This window comes from Typopeltis vanoorti, chromosome 6, assembly GCF_054136105.1.
Source record: "Typopeltis vanoorti isolate ZY-2024b chromosome 6, IOZ_Tvanoo_1.0, whole genome shotgun sequence".
Taxonomy (NCBI): domain Eukaryota; kingdom Metazoa; phylum Arthropoda; class Arachnida; order Uropygi; family Thelyphonidae; genus Typopeltis; species Typopeltis vanoorti.
In genome coordinates this window covers 159,473,422-159,490,091 of record NC_143554.1, presented here as the reverse complement: position 1 = coordinate 159,490,091, position 16,670 = coordinate 159,473,422, and the positions used below count along the sequence as shown (strand labels likewise).

General features: G+C 34.5%; 1 protein-coding gene across 9 annotated transcripts in view; it reads right to left on the bottom strand.

Moving 5' to 3' along the window:
- LOC150106162 (oxysterol-binding protein-related protein 8-like) overlaps positions 1-16,670 on the bottom strand; it is a 387,947-nt gene that overhangs the window by 174,439 nt on the left and 196,838 nt on the right. For 2 of the 9 annotated variants that reach the window (XM_090394507.1, XM_090394513.1), the window contains exon 1: positions 7,673-8,442. The exons of 5 other annotated variants lie outside the window; for them this stretch is intronic. In XM_090394507.1, the coding sequence (XP_090250633.1) occupies positions 7,673-7,724 (52 nt within the window). In that variant the 5' untranslated portion in view covers positions 7,725-8,442. Of the gene's footprint in view, positions 1-7,672; positions 8,443-8,950; positions 9,053-16,670 lie in introns of those variants that run through there. 2 more of the 9 variants (XM_090394512.1, XM_090394506.1) reach the window with 2 other exon arrangements.

Sequence of the window (16,670 nt, the reverse complement as noted above, 5' to 3'; positions counted from 1 at the left end):
AAAAAAGCAACCATTTATGTTAGCTTGCGGAAATACTATGCGTAAAGCTTGATGAATGGTAATTTCATAATCAACATTTATATTTTCGGGATCTAGTAATGGCCACATTTCATCATCATCATCATCATGCATATCAATATTTAGGCCTAGCACAGCCTGTTCTGGCCTTAGAGGTCATTGTTGAATCTTTTAAGAGGACGTCCTGGTTTTCTTTTTCCTAATGGCCACATTTCATGTATCATATAAAATAATTTTGTGTATATTTCAAGAGTCTTATTAGGTAGTAAACAATACAAAACAGAACCTCCATCCTTTCTAGCCCAAATAACAAAAATTTGAACAAAAAGAGGGAAGAAAGTAAAAATGTGCCATTCACAAATAATTCATTCATGCTTTGGCTCCACATTGCATGACTTTTAGGACCAAAAATTAATATTCTCATTATGATATAAATGAAAATATTTATTAACTAGCTGACTCATTTTTTGCATGGGAAATTTCAATATAACTTCTATACAAATTCGTAATTCTACACAATAAAAATAAACTTAATTATGAGTGAGATTTTTCAAATTTTATGTTTATACCGTTCTTTTAAATCTTTTCTCAAAAAAAATATTATTTAAATTTACAGGGTAGTAGATCAACAGAATAGCATTGCATATTTGATCTATTATTTTGTCGCCCAGATGTCCGGCACCCAGTTGGCCATTGCCCAGTCGCCTGTGTCCCAGACTATAGTAATGCCATCACCATTCCCTATATCCAGGGCACTTCAGAAAAAATAGCCAGAACATTAAAGAAATATAATCTTTGAACTACTTTCAAACCCCATCTGAAGCTGGCTTCCCTTCTCAACACTCCAAAGGATCTACTTCCTCCCTTCTCTATTCCAGCTAGTTACATGGTTCCTTGTTCTTTCAACTTATATTATGGTCAAACTGGAAGATCTGCTAACATCCACCTAGAAGAATACAAAAAATACATCCACCGCCACAATTATGGTCAGTCAGGTCTAGCAGACCATGCCTCGGATAACTTGTACAGAATCAGATAGAAGAAAACAATTATGCACCATCACAGTAAATACAAACTTAAGACTTTTTGAATCAGTAGTTGATTTAAAAAACAAGGCTAATCTTAATAAATATGGTTATATCAAACTTCAAGATTTGGGAAACTTTAATTCTTAGGCCTCTAACCCATCATCTAGGGATAGCCAACAGCACATAAAGACATCCCTCATAAGACTTCAGTTTCAATCAGTCTAATTTCATTTCTTCCCCTTATTGTGTTATTACAATTTTAGTATTGTATTCCTGAAGACGTCTGTGACAGAGGCAAAATATTGAAATGATTAAACCTGCTGTTTAATTGTTTCATGAAAAAAATAATAAAATACTTATATAAGTGGAACTACATTAATTGCTACTGAGTAGGGTTTAAGTCTTACCATTCCCTATTATGGTCAACCTGGGAAACAGAATTAGAATAGCTTACAGCATATTTTGATGTAGCTTGTGTCCAGCATATATACGTATTCATGATGACCTTGATATAAAGGTCAAATTATGGATACAAATTATTTTAACACAATGCTTTGTATCTATAATTCACAAAACAAATGCTGCTTACCGCAATAATAAGAGAGAGAATTAAAGCTAAACTTCTTAAATGGAAAATAATTTCATGTAGGACAATGTGAGTAAATTCCAAACTGGAAAATTAAGACTCATTTGTGATTATAGTCCCACAGGGAAGATATATAGGAAATTGAAAATGAATCCCAAGCATTTAAATGTTTTGGGAAAATTTATGGAAAAGGGGAGTTTTGCAAGGCTAGAGACTTGTGGATAATTGTGGACAGAGAATTGAAGTTCAAAGAGCATATTGCAAAAGTTGGTAAAACAGCTCAAAGAATTACTTGGTTGTTTTCAACCAAGAAGTAAAGATAAGAAAGTTATTATCCCTCTTTATAAGGCTATGATTCTGCTTTATTTTGATTACTGGGCACAGATTTAACAGGTTTCTTGGGGATCGGGATAGCCAAGTGATAGGTCCCCATGAGGATAGGTTGAATATATGTAGGTTACAGAGTTTGTTTGATAGGAAGAAAAGAGAGGACAAAGATATTAAAGAGGTTTATAAAATTGATGCAAAAGATAATCTAACATATGACAAATAGAAAACTAGGAGTCATCCATGGAAGTTGTGTAAGACTGTAATTAGTGCAGACCAGATTTTTTGCATGGAGAGTGGTGAATGAATGGAATAGATTGCCAGAATTAGTTGTGGGCCCTGACAGCATGAATTTAAGGAGAGATATGATAGGTTGTGTGTGTATAAACGTTAGCGTAGGTCTCCATGCAGATACCATATAATAATAATAAAAAGAACGATAATAGTGGTGAACACTATTGTGAACTCTTTCTTCTCAGTAAATGGACATGTTATTATATCATGCTGATTCAACATAAAAAGCATAAATTCACACAGAGAAAACATATGAAACAAAATGGAATACGTGAAATATTAAGTGATCACCACCCGGTGTTGAGTAAAATAAATTTTGCTCAAAATCAGGTGGTGATCACTTAATATTTTGGAAAATTCATACTAAAGTTTGGAAAAGATTTTTAATATGTGAAACACAAATGAAAGTTACACCTATAGCACATCAGTGACAAGTGTGCATAAGCGGGCACAGTCAGAAAAACTTTATTGAGAAGAGTGTAGTCTCTGGGCAAGGTAGAGTGAGGGAGACTGTTCCAGAGAACAGACAGATGAAATGAAAGAGGAGGAGAAATTGATTGAATAATTTTGGAGGTCGATAGTTAATGGATATTGACCAATATTTGCTCTTGTTCTTAGTTTTAGAAGATATTGGGGGGGGGCGATAATGGCCAATTAGGCAGAGTATTGACTATGAAAGCAAATGGCTCTCCATCCATTAATCAAAGTGCCCTCTTCTGAATAGCAACAGGCAACATTAGTGAGACTTTGGGTACACTACCTCAAAGGATTCTAAAAATATTTCTTCATTTGCCATTAAAAGTGTTTTGTATCAATGTGTGACTCATTCCTCCTCCCCCCCAAATCTACCTGCATCTCAGTGTGTGTGGGGGGGAATCTGCCATTTCCCTTCTTGGTTCTAACTCTAGGTGGGCAAAATCTCATACTGCAATACTTCCCCATCATGCTTTTCCACAATTATCTTTGCAAAACATGCCATATATTTTCAGGACATCAGTCCCATTTCACTAATATCAATAATCTTTGGAGCAGACTAAATTTAGAGCAACAGTGCATGGCATTTATGTACAGACGAAACAAAACAGCACAGCACTAGTATTCTATTTGCTTCATACCATACAACCTCCCGTTGCCCAAGTCCATCCCTACATGCCTACTGTTTCCTATCATAGCAATTTTAGTTCCTTAATTCAACACTTCTTCCAAAACAAACCTTTTCAACTGACTCCATCTCTTCCTGTTTGTATGCAACTCATCACTTGGCATAAAGCTCTTCTATCTTGAACTGCATTTCACACATCTACATATTCCCCACACACACTCACTTCCGCACACTCCCTATCAAAATATCGTTATCACTACTAATCTTTAACATAACCATGATAATTAAATACTTAAGGAATTGATGGCGTATACTAGAAATATAAATTAAATCAACTTTAATATATACTTTCCAATATTTCGGCAATGTCATGTTGCCATCTTCATGGGAACTTAAGATAAAGACACGTGCATGCAAGTACTACATAACAGCAAATGAGAAATGAAGCGAGGAAGCTACTGTTTTCCTAAAGTCAGGATGGTGCTCCCTGGTGGGCTATATTAGGTGTTCTTGGCCGTTGGGCTGAAGTTCTTCTGATGTATGTTTCCCAAATTTGGGGCAGTCTCATGCATCCAAATTTGTTGAGGTTTGGCATGTTCCTAAGGACTGAGGTTGATTCCATGAATAGGCTTTCTTCCACCTTATTCTGTGGCAAGTATCCAGAGCATGGTCTGCAAGCCCAGAGTGGCTGTACTGGTGAAATCGGATGTAGTCCTCGTGTTCCGAGATTCTTATATTTGCTGTCCTGCCTGTTTGGCCAAAGTAGGACAATTTGCAGTTGCAAAGGACCTGGTATACACCAGGTAGGTCTAGGGGAAGTGGTTCGTCTTTAGTGGAGCGGATAAGGGATGCCAATTTTCTATATGGTCTGTAACAAGAGGTCGAATCACAGTTTTTTAGGATTTTGTTGATTTATTTTGGAGGTGCTTTGGATGTAGGGAATGGTGATGGAGTTAGAGTAATCTTTTTTGTGAAGGGGGGGGGGTTGTGGATATTTTTTTGGGGGGTAGCCATTGGCTGAGAAAGTGTTAAGGATGTGATTTAGTTCAGTGGTTAGGGCTTTGTTATTTGAACAGATTAATTTAGCCCTGTTGAAAAGTCTCTTAATAACTCCATATTGCTGCGAGGGGGGGGGGGGGGATTGTTGGTGAATGTATCTGCCTGTATGGGTGGGTTTTCTATAAACTGAGAAAACCAAGGTTCCATCAAGTTGGCAGGTGACTTGTGTCTAGGAAGGGGAGGCTATTGTTTTCATCTTTTTCCAGGGTGAACTTGATTCTAAGGTGTTGGTTGTTTAAGTGTGTTAAGATGGAGAGGAGTGTATCCGGGCCATGTGGCCAAATAGCGAACCCATCATCAACGTAGTGAAGCCATATGGTAGGTTTATGTGGGGCAGAGTTTAAGGCTTTCTCTTGAAAAGTCTCCATAAAGAGGTTGGCCAAGGGTGGGGAACCCATGGCTGTCTCCTCTATCTGTTTGTAGAATTTTTCCTACCAAACGAAATAGCCTAAGTTCATTGTGAACTGAAATAGGGCTGAGATATCGGGAGGAAATTTAGCTTGGATTAGCTCTAAGGTTTCTTTGAGGGGGACATTTTTGAATAAGGAGGAGACATCAAAACTGAAGGGTAAAGGCCTAAGTTCGAGTCTCGTCATGGAGGAGGAACTTTATATGGACTTTTTCAATCGAAGGCGAGTTAGCCAATCTCATACGGAGGTAGCAGGGTTTTTTCTCCTGGAAACTCGGGATTTCATCACTGCAATTTCATCGTCTTAACCTCTTCCCATAACTAATATTCTGGAGATCTGATATTCTTACTCAAATCTGAACCTACTTCTGATTTCCACACCACAGTACCTTGTTAATGAACACCATTTCTATTCTGCTATGATCAGGATCACACTGATCATAGAATTGCAATGTGCTGAACTATATACCAATAATGATTAGCACTTACTAATCCCTAATGTCATCCATCTCCTGCGGTACATTTACGCTTGTTAACATTACAAATTATAACTCCATTCATTTGTCCAAGCTATAATTATAACCCTTGAAATAAGCACATGAGGTGAGCATAACTTAAAAGGTGTGATTCTTAAAATAACAGAGATTATAAAATGTTTTTAATCCTCTGCTGATGAGAACTAACTGATCTGACATAATTATCAGTAATCAAAACTGGAATTTCTACTCTTGCTCTCAAAAGAAAAAAAAAGGAGAAAAAAAATGAAATGTTAAACAACATTCAACAGATTAAAGTTGTAATTGCTGTTTTTAATTGAAAAAGATACATGTATCTTTTCTTTAAAGATTATATATATATATATATATATATAGATATATATATATATATATAATCCCCTTTCCCACTAGATATCAGATTCATTCATTACTTACTTAGAGCCAACAGCTTGTCAAACTGGGGATCAGACTAATTGTTTGCTTAAAACATCTGTGTGTCAGGTGTAAATAATGATTCTGGTTTATTTGAATTGTTTAATATATATTTAATTGACCTATTTAGTTTCTAAATTTACTTAAAAGGCAGACAAATACGAGCGATGCATTTTATAATCCTACTATGAGTGTTCTATCAGTAATGGACGCTTTATATTGACAGATGCAATTTTAAAAATAAATGGCGTAATCATATATTATAATAACTTTCACATTTGCCATTCTCCACATGTAGTACACAATCGATATGAATAAACTAAAAAAAAACCTCACATACTGCAGGGGGGGGTCTTCGTAACGTGGACTATCTTTCCATATTTAACCAAATAATAACCATTCAACATTAACAGTAGACGACGTCTGGGAGCGACTAGATTTAAACAGGATTTTTGTAACTTTACACAATTCGTTATTGGGTTAATATATCTTCATTATTGTATGCATAAATATATATATATATATATATATATATATATATATATATATATATATATATATACATACATACATACATACATACAAGAAATAAGACTAATGCTTAAACATTATTTGCGTTCCTCACTCCTGAAGCAGAAGAACAATTTAACTTAATTTATATAAGTAGTTTATAGCTTATTTTTCTGTATAGTTTAATGAGAAGTAAGTGACCTGCAGGTGTCATACTTAAAAAATATGAGCGCCACTAAATCCAAAAGTACTAATTCTACAGGACTAGGTTCATAATTCTAAGAATCCATTTTCAAAGACCTACTTTGGCGGCTCAAACAATGGCGGATCGATGGTCACGTGGAGTGAAAGCCACCGATCCGATAAATGTTTCGATTTTATTTTTCGAAATTCCATATGAAAAATCAAATTTATCTTTCTGAAGTTTTACCTATCAAGATCATATATATGTGAAAAAAAAATAATGGATTCACGAATGAAGACACGACATTATTTGATTCTGCTTTGAGTAAAATTAACAAAATTGTAATGCTATGCATATATGGAATGTATTAAAATATGATGCAAAACATGTACTTTCATAATAACTGATTGGCCATCTTCACGCATGCCGCATGTCAAATTAACTTGTTAACCATCTAAAAAGTTGGCAGCCTTGATTATTTCTGGGGGGAAAACAGCTGCAAAAATAGGAGATACTATTACCGAGTTATTACAAGAAAGCAAGACCTTGAAATAGGCTAACAAATAATCTTCATTCTTTTCGATGGCCCACATTAGCTAAATACAAATACATTTTTAAAAAAATTCAATCGGAATCTTCCTTTCCTCTAAAAGATCTCTCTGGCGCCCATCCAGACTGCTTGTTCGGTGGAGAAACAAAACCAATAAAGTATGATTTAAAACATGGCAAGCTTCCAGCCACTTTGGCACAATGCCATACAAAGACCTCTCGTCGATACGCCGCGTCTTCTGCGTCAAAAGTACATTTTGTACACTTCAGTTGCAATCCATCATTTTCTTATCGAGATCCTGCAGCTCTCGGAGTCAGTGAAATGTCTTGAACTCCCATACCACTCACAGGAAACAAATACCACATGCGATTCTTCCCAACAAACGGACGAAATAAAAATGGTGATACCAGATGTCAATTACTGCACTTCATACAAACATTCTGATTTTAGATTCCGTAGTTCTCAATATCCACGACACAAAGGAAGAAATAAATCAGAACTTATTTCTTTAATGTAACCATAACCAAGGTCAGCAAGCCACTCATTTCAATAAAGACTGTTTACCGCATTTTTATTACGAAGAGTCATGTATGAGGTTGCAAAATAAGTGAATATCTGTAGAACTTTAAAACCTAGCGACGAACACAGGAAACCCGAGATTACGAAAAGCACCTACCTGAACAATATGAGTCAAGTTTGGAGAAGCATCCACTTTTTATAATTCCCATTTAAAAATATATCCACCTGGAAGCTGAGAACTCTGCATCTAGATCACGTATCTTTACGTCGAGATTCAGTAGAATTGTGATGGTTTGTCTTACGAGTTCAGTTGACACTCTACACCGAGTTTATAAGCATTTGTGCATCTGTTTTATCAGAAGACTTGCTACCATAGCAACTACTGTTCTTAATTGCACGTTATGACATGCGTGATATAAGTGAATAATAAAAACACACACGTATACATGGAAAGCTTCCGAACGAAATACCAGGATAAGGAAACAACGGTCTGCCTCTGGAAAATGTAGATCTCAAGAAAGCAACAATTACTTGGCGTTTTGACTGATAAACGAAAAGAGTCGGATACATTATGACAGAAAAAGAAAAGAAAAAACACTGGTTAGAAACCGCCTGCATGACTGCACGCCACTTATGAAAGATTAAACCACGTCAGGCGTTTAATATATTACGCATCTAACCTTAATGAAACAGTCTGGTCGGGAAATGCAACACGGTTCAATTTGATAAACCAGAAATGAGGCTTACTTTTGGTTGGCCCTTTGTGCAAAGGGATTTTCATTACGTAAGGATTATGGGACGAATTGGAGTGAAGACACTTTCCGACATGCGCCCAATATTTCATGCCAGAAAAATATTTTACCGCTAAATAACAATAAATCATTCAGTTGCCCTCAATGAGAATAGCAATCCTGTTTTCGTTATGAGCCTGCCAAAACAGGAAACATGCAGTGTTGTTGTTACAGAACGGCCGCGATCTGTTGAGACTCAAAGAATGAAGCAGTCCCGAAGTAAGCACGTGTTCTTAAAAACTAAACATACTGGTTATCCAAAAAAGTAAACGAAAGGAAGGGAGATTGCAGTTTATAAACAAATACAATTATAAAAATTAATTCACTGGTCTGATTTCGAGTTCGCTCAAGAATAATAAAATATATACAGTACATCTAATTGATTAAAATAATAAACAGAAAGCTATTCCAAAATGGTTTGAATATGCAAAAATATTAAAGTGAAACATTAACCAAGATGAACTGTTTATATAATTATTGACGTACACTTCAATGTTCGTAACGTGCATTTCGTGAACTTGACATACAAGCCACAATGCATGTCTGCGAGCAAACAAGACACACTTTACACAAACAAATGCGATATCAGCAAGGCAGAGAGGGAGTTAAGATATACTCGAAACCATATAGAAGTAGCCACTTACCCCCAAACTGTTAATAGTTGCTGCATATTGTCCATCGTGTGTCACTTTTCTATGCACGCGCCAAATTCTTGACCAAGCGTGCGAATCGCTTCGACTTTTACAGCATCGCTCCTCAGTGGTTCAATCAACTGTAGAATGACAGGATACTGCAATGCGCAGTCGCCGACACTCGAACACATACCCCTACAAACGGGCTTACCATGCACAGCCCGAGGGACAGGAAGAGAAGTAACAACTATGCTTTACGTTAGGCTGCGTACTAAAAGTGTTACAGTAGCAAATTTTAGGAATTGAACGACTTTCGATCTTACACAACGCAGCAGTGGATTACCGCATACGAAGTCTGATTATTGTCATTACTAATTTCCATTATACACGTCCAATCTGACGCTGGACGTTGTCAAACGGTTTCATTAGCGGTAACGTGCGCTACAATTATTTTATAAATGTAATAAAACAACACACACCAAAATGCAAAACGATTTTAACTTCTGTATTCCATTTGTTTGTCGTCTGTTGCACTAGATTAGGGTCCTAAAAGTAAGGCCGACAAATTCTTTTGAATTAGCCCATGTGCGGAGATTAGACTTATAATTCCATCTATGAAATGTTGCAAATTTAACGCATTAATACAGAATAAGTAAAGGCAACTCTAAATTCGGTATTAAAACCACTGTAGCATTACTTGAATCAACTATTAGATGAAAAAAACACTACAAAATCGTGTGGTTCACTCGAGAAACAGTATAAATAAAAAAATTCGTATATTTACAAAGCCTGTTCATTTTATCAACATACCAACTTTTACAAATCTTTTCTGCGCATTTCAAATATCAATCGGCGATATTTAAAGTGTAGTGTTGTTTGGTTTTGCTAAGAACAACGTTTTGAAAGGAGTTTCCATTGTCAAGCATGTTTGCTTTGATCATGAGCAAATCGAAAGTTTATAGGATAGTTCAGATAACTCCCCCCCCCCCCAATACATTTTATTTGTTTTGAGTGTTAGTATACGTTCTTGTGATGGGTACTATATAAGTACATCTATAATGGATCATATGTAATGATTATTTATTTACTAAAATGAAGAAATTATGAAATAATTAAACCAGAAATCAGTAATAGAAAAAATTAAGAAATGTAAACATAAATGGATGGAACACGTTGAAAGAATGAAAACAGAAAGATTACCAAACCAAGCCTTAAATTACAAACCACTAGGAAAAAAGAAAACTAGCACGTCCTCTTAAGAGATTCAAAGATGATTTCTGAGGCCGGAACAGGCCACTCTAAGCCTAAATCCTTGACAAGCATGATGATGTTGATGATATTTAGTCACCCGGCGCGAGACCACCATCCTGCTCAGGAGAGAAATGAATGGTGAGCAAACAGTTAATAGAAATGGGAGACGACTAAATTATTAAGGCACATTAACGATGAAATGTATGCATTTTTCCCTTACAAAGATTGCCATTAATACACTTGGATATCAAGAGGGCCCAGATCAGTAATAGACTTTTTTAAGAGGTTTAAGAATATTAGCGTTTCAATTCAATTGTCAGCTTGTTTTGTTTGGGTAGCTCGATCTTTTGTTAATACCGCACCAATCATATGCACTTCTTAATAGTGGCTTTTTCTCTATTATACTGGCCCACAATCGCCATCTTTCACTTCTCATTAGTAATTTGTCAAGGATTGTTCATTACGTATCTCAAGTCTTAAATTACTGGTAATTTTTGCTTGATATAATGGGAAAGAAGATGACTCTATTTGGGTAAATAACTGATTGCACATAAGAAAACCGCTCTTGAGGACAGAAGAAGTGATGGAGAATAGAAGATTCTTGGTAAGTCATACCCATTTTCAGTTTTTTTTTTTTTTCTGAAAACTTTAGTTTCCGAAAATCCCCACATATATCTCGCAGCACGATTTTTTAGCTTTAATTTTGGAAAAAAAGTGCGAGTTATAGTCGAGTAAATACGGTAAATTTTTTAGCTTTCAAATTGTTAAGTATAGATCATTGGTTAAAGACTGGATTTATAAAACGCACAAAAGAGAGCAATATTGCAGATATAAAAATAGGCAATTTCACTTGTCTCATTGATGATAAATTATTTATATTAAGTAAAAATGATTAGTATCTTTATAAATTTTGTTCTATTAAAATAAATCATGTTTTTTTTTGTTTAAATGTACATCTAAATTCAAATAAAACACAGTTACAATGAAATATATTTTTATTTATTATTATTTTGATAAGGGTATTTTGAAAAGGTACTTGGGCAATAATGAAAATTAAAGAAGGGTACACGGAAATCTGAAGTTTCAGAAACACTGATCTATCCAAAAATATTTAGTCTGAAACACAGATGTACATTACGATGTTCGTTTTCTTAAATTCCGCTTCGAATTTGAATAGACGAAATAGCGTCTATCCAAACACGCACTTACACTTTTTTCGGAGTCATTTCAATTTTGAATGTGAAACATATTGAGTGTATTGTGTATTCTGTGTTTAAATGACTTTGGGCAATTTGACTCTGAATTTAATTGTGTACTTATTTTTAGATTTTTGATACACAAATAAATTTTTAAAGATAATAGTTTATAAATTATAAACATATTAATCAGCTGAGGGACCTTAGCTAAAAATCCCATATATATGCAGGATAGACTATCGGCGCATCAGGCTGACGCGGCTCGAATTAAATTAATAAACATAGGTTATTTATGAGCTATAAAACCTTTAGATGAGCTTTGTTTACACATACTGCAATTGGCCCTTTCTTGATAATTTTTGGTGTATTTTTGCATCATTTCATTTTGTGCGTTACACTAACAGTGTTACTGTGCAGTTGCCTTTTGTTTTATAAAATATATTTATGGTTGTTTAGTAAATTTTTTGTGAATTTGGATTATTATTCACGTAAAGTAAGTACATCTATTATATTTTTGCTAAGTTTGAAAATCAGTAAAATTGTTTAATTTTAGTTAATTATCTTATTTTGAAAACAAAAGATGTTTATGTTATGTTGGGTAGAATTCTAGAAAATAAATAATTTTCAATAAGAGATTTATTTATATATTTTTCCTTGTTCTGGTTGGAAGACAATGGGGTTGGGATCCTATTACTGATTTCTTTAATAAATAATTTTAATATTCTAGAAATTTCTTAATTATTAAACAATTACCAGAATGTAAAAAATATTACATTTATCACTGAGAATCAGTGGCTAATATCTCTACATGTTAATTTTCAAAAAATACCTAAAATGTAAGCATATTTATTATTCAAAACATCTGAAAAATCAAATTCTGTAATTAAAAAAAAATTGTCTTGGGCCATTCACCTTAAAAATAATAGTCGGTTAAGGGGTTAAAAAAATAAGTTGAAGGGAAAATTTCAGAAATTATTATTTATTTTGGTGGACAACTTTTAACGCTCTTCTTATTTTAAACTCTAACCAAGTGTGTTAACCCTTAGATGTCGGAAAAAAAGCCAAAGAAGTTATCTGGTACACAAAACAGGAAAAGACAATTATTATTATTATTATTTCGGGCGACTCCAGAAGTCCTTAGACTCATCGAGGGAGACCCTAAACATCATGTCCACACAACTATGCTATTACATTCTCACAGTATCTATCATACCTTGTCTTGAACTCGTTCACCGTCATAGCACCCACAACAGACTCTGGCAGCTTATTCCACTCATTTACCACTCTAAAAGTAAAGAACCCAGCTCTAACACCCCTGCTAACCACACTCTTGCCCAGCTTCCATAGGTGTCCCCTAGTTCTCCCACCACCAGTCCTGATCTCAAAAATATCCTCTGAATTAATCCTATAGAATCCCTTTAGCAATTTGAATGTCTCAATCATATCTCCCCTCCTCCGCCTATCAACTAGTTTCTGCAACCCACAAATCTTCAACCTGTTCTCATATGGTTCATTCCATAGACCTGTTATCATCTTAGTCACTCGCCTCTGGATCTTCTCCACCTCCTCCCCATCAAGAAGGAACCGAGGTGACCAAATCTGCGCACAGTAGTCGAGATGAGGTCTTATCAAGGCTCGGTACAGAGGTACAATAACTTGCTTGTCTCTGCTCGTCAAGGTATTTTTCAACAACCAAGTGAGTTGATGAGCTGATTTAGCTACTTTTGCAGTGTGCCCCCTAAATTTCATCTCCCTATCCACCAACACTCCCAAGTCCCTGGCCTCAATTGCAGCGAGTACAACTGGAACATAAACTGGCTGGATCGCTGAATAAATTTTTAACTTCAGGACGACACAAAAAACGAAGAACAGAAAGTTCTGACGAAGCAAGTACTCCGTGTAGCTCTACTACAGAAAAAGAGAGGACACAAGATAACTATGAAGAAATAAATGTTACATGCGAAAATGAAACTGGACTGTCTACAGAAGTTGCAGCAGAAGAAATATTGGATTCCGATACAGCGAAACACGAAACTTCAAATTTTAATGTTAATGATCCAGGTACTTGGCCGAATCATATAACTACGAAAGTTAGAGATTGTTTAGTTGAGCATTGCCCGCGTCAAGTAGTTAATAAAGAATTTCGCAAAGGTGAATCTGGCCTCAAGTTTTCCGATTTATACTATTATCGAACTTTAGCAAATGGAGAAAAACTTTTACGAAGTTATTTAGTTTATTCAGAATCGCGAAATTCGGTTTTCTGTTATTATTGTAAAATATTTGGTAGTCAAAATTCCCAACTTACTAATGAATACGGTTGTAACGATTGGCAACATTTGAGTCATATACTAAACATACACGAGACAAGTTCCGCGCACATTAAAAACTGTTCAAAGTACAGCGAACTTAAAATGTAGTTGATTAAGAAATGCACTATTGATTGCACACAACAAAGATTATACGAAACTGAGAAGAAATATTGACAATCTGTTATAGAATGGTTAATCTACATAATACAATATTATTTATCAAGACAGTGTATAGCTTTTAGGGGTTCTTCACAAAAACGTTTCGAAAATAATAACGGCAATTTTTTAAAGTTAGTAGATACTGTCGCTAAATTTGATTCGATAATGGCAGAACACTTGCATCGCATCCAAACCTCACAAAAAAGGAACATTGCTCATTATTTAGGTGATAAAATACAAAATGAAATCATCCGTATAATTTCTGAAACTATAAAACAAAAAATTTAAAAATGGTTAAAGACGCGAAATATTATTCATTAATCCTTGACTACTTCGGATATAAGCCACACAGAACAATTATCTATTGTTATTAGATTTGTTAATCAAAATAAAGATACAAATATAGCAGAAATTCATGAACATTTTTTGGGTTTTCAATCTGTAGAAGATACCACTGGCAAGGACTATTTCAATTTATAAAAAAAATTATTTAAAATTATTGAATATTAACATTTTGGATTTGGCCAATAACCAATAATTATGATAACGGTTCAAATATGCGAGGCAAACATAATGGACTGCAGAAAAAAATCCTTGAAATAAATTCAAGGGCTTTTTTTTTATTCCGTGTGCTGCTCATTCATTAAATTTGGTAGTTAATGATGCAGCTAAGATATCCTGTGAAACTAAATTTTTTGGGGGCAATACAGGAATTATATAATTATTTTTCAATATGAAACGTTGGGCTATATTAAAAAAACATATTCGTGTTTTAAATTTTAAACCACTTTCTGCTACTAGGTGGGAAAGTAGAGTAGAAGCAATAAAGCCACTTAAAAATAATATCAAGGAAATTTACCAGGCCCTTTTTGATATTACGGAAGATGAAACTAAATATATCGATTCTAGAGTTCAGGCAGACAATTTAATTTCAAAGATTTATTCGTTTAAATTTATTTGCTCTGTTCATGTTTGGTACGAAATCTTAAGTCTCGTAAATGTTGCAAGCAAAATAATCTGACAGAATCTAACATTTGATATAGGAAAAATTACAGAAAATCTTGATTATGTTATACAAGAATTAAATACTCGCCGAACAGACCAATATTTTGAAAATATTATTAGAACTGCAAAAGAAGTAGCAAGCAATCTTAATATTGATCCTATTTTTCCAGGCACTCGCAAAAGAACAAAAACAAAAATGTTTGGTTACAAAAGCATCAGATGAGACAATGCATGATCCTAAACAAAATTCTTCGCGATTTTAGACACGACAATAATTTCAGTCACGGAAAGATTCATACTCTTAAAACAACATAGCGAAGATTTTAAAGTTATAAGAGACGTTAGCAAATTAAAAGATTGGAGCGATGAAGATTTAATGAAACATTGTAAAGATTTGCACTTAAAACTGAGCGACAATCAAGATTCCGACAATAGCGATATTGATGGTATTACTTTATTTGAGGAATTAAAAACTTTGCAATGTTTTATTAAAAAAGAGTCGGCTCCTCAGGATGTTTTAAATTATATATACGAAAATAAATTAACCGACACGTTTCCGAATACTGCGATTGTGATGCGTATTTATTCAACATTACCAATATCCGTAGCATCAGGGAAAAGAAGTTTTTCCAAACTAATAAAAAATTATTTGTGGCCAACAATGTCTGGAGAGCGTCTAACGGATTTATCAATTATATAAATTGAAAATAATATTATGGATTCATTAGGCATTAAAGATATTATTAAAAATTTTGTGGCGGCCAAAGCAAGACGGATAAATATGTTAAATAAATCTATATTTATACTAATTGTTATATAGTTAAAAGCATGAATCCAAATTATCTTCGTTATGTAATATTTCTTTTTATATTAAAATAAAAGTAATTTTTGTTATATATATATATATATAACAAATATATATATATATATATATTTTTTTTTGTTATATATATATATATATTCTGTTGTATTTATATATTAGGGAATAAACATTTTTGAAAATGTTTATTATTAAACATTCCTTATTAATGAATTTCAGTGATTACAATGTTCTACTACTGTTAAATAAAATTTATTTTTATATATGCGTATAAACTGTTTTGTACTTTTAACAAAATAAAATTTTTCATGGAAACTTATTTTATAGGGGCTGAAAAACGTTTTGCACAAGGGCGCCTCCTACCCACGGCGCGGCACTGCATGGGGGCCCCATACAATGCTGCATAACAACTGTAGGTACTAAGCGACGCATACATAAACCATGTATATGAAACACATCGAATGACAGGTTTAATTGGAAATTCCGCGCGGTTAGCCTAGTGGCTTTGCGCTTAGCAACCATATGCCTGGGGAAGGATTGTCCAGGGTTCGATTCCCGTTGCCGACATGAGGAGCTTAAGGATCTTCCTCAGCCATAGCCAAGTTAGCCGGTCTTGGGCGTGGACAGCAGGGTCTCCCCCCACCCCGTGAACACACACGGATCTGCAGCCATAAATACTTAACCCCCATGAGGGGGCTCAACTCGCCCCAATAATGACGGGGGAGAGAAAAGGGAGAAACTCCATATGAATAAAATTGGAGATTCAAATGCAATACAAACGCATGATGTTTAAAGACCAACATTTCCTGTCCACTTTATTCGTTTTCCTAAGCGGGAGCAGGCCGGTTTGAGACTGAAAGGATTTTTTTTTTCTTTTTTTCAAATATGAGTTGTGAACAAGTATATAAATATGTATAAATAAGCAGATGCTGGAATCCATCCTTCAATATCAGAATATTCAGTATAAACACATTACCAGAAACACGGGAAGT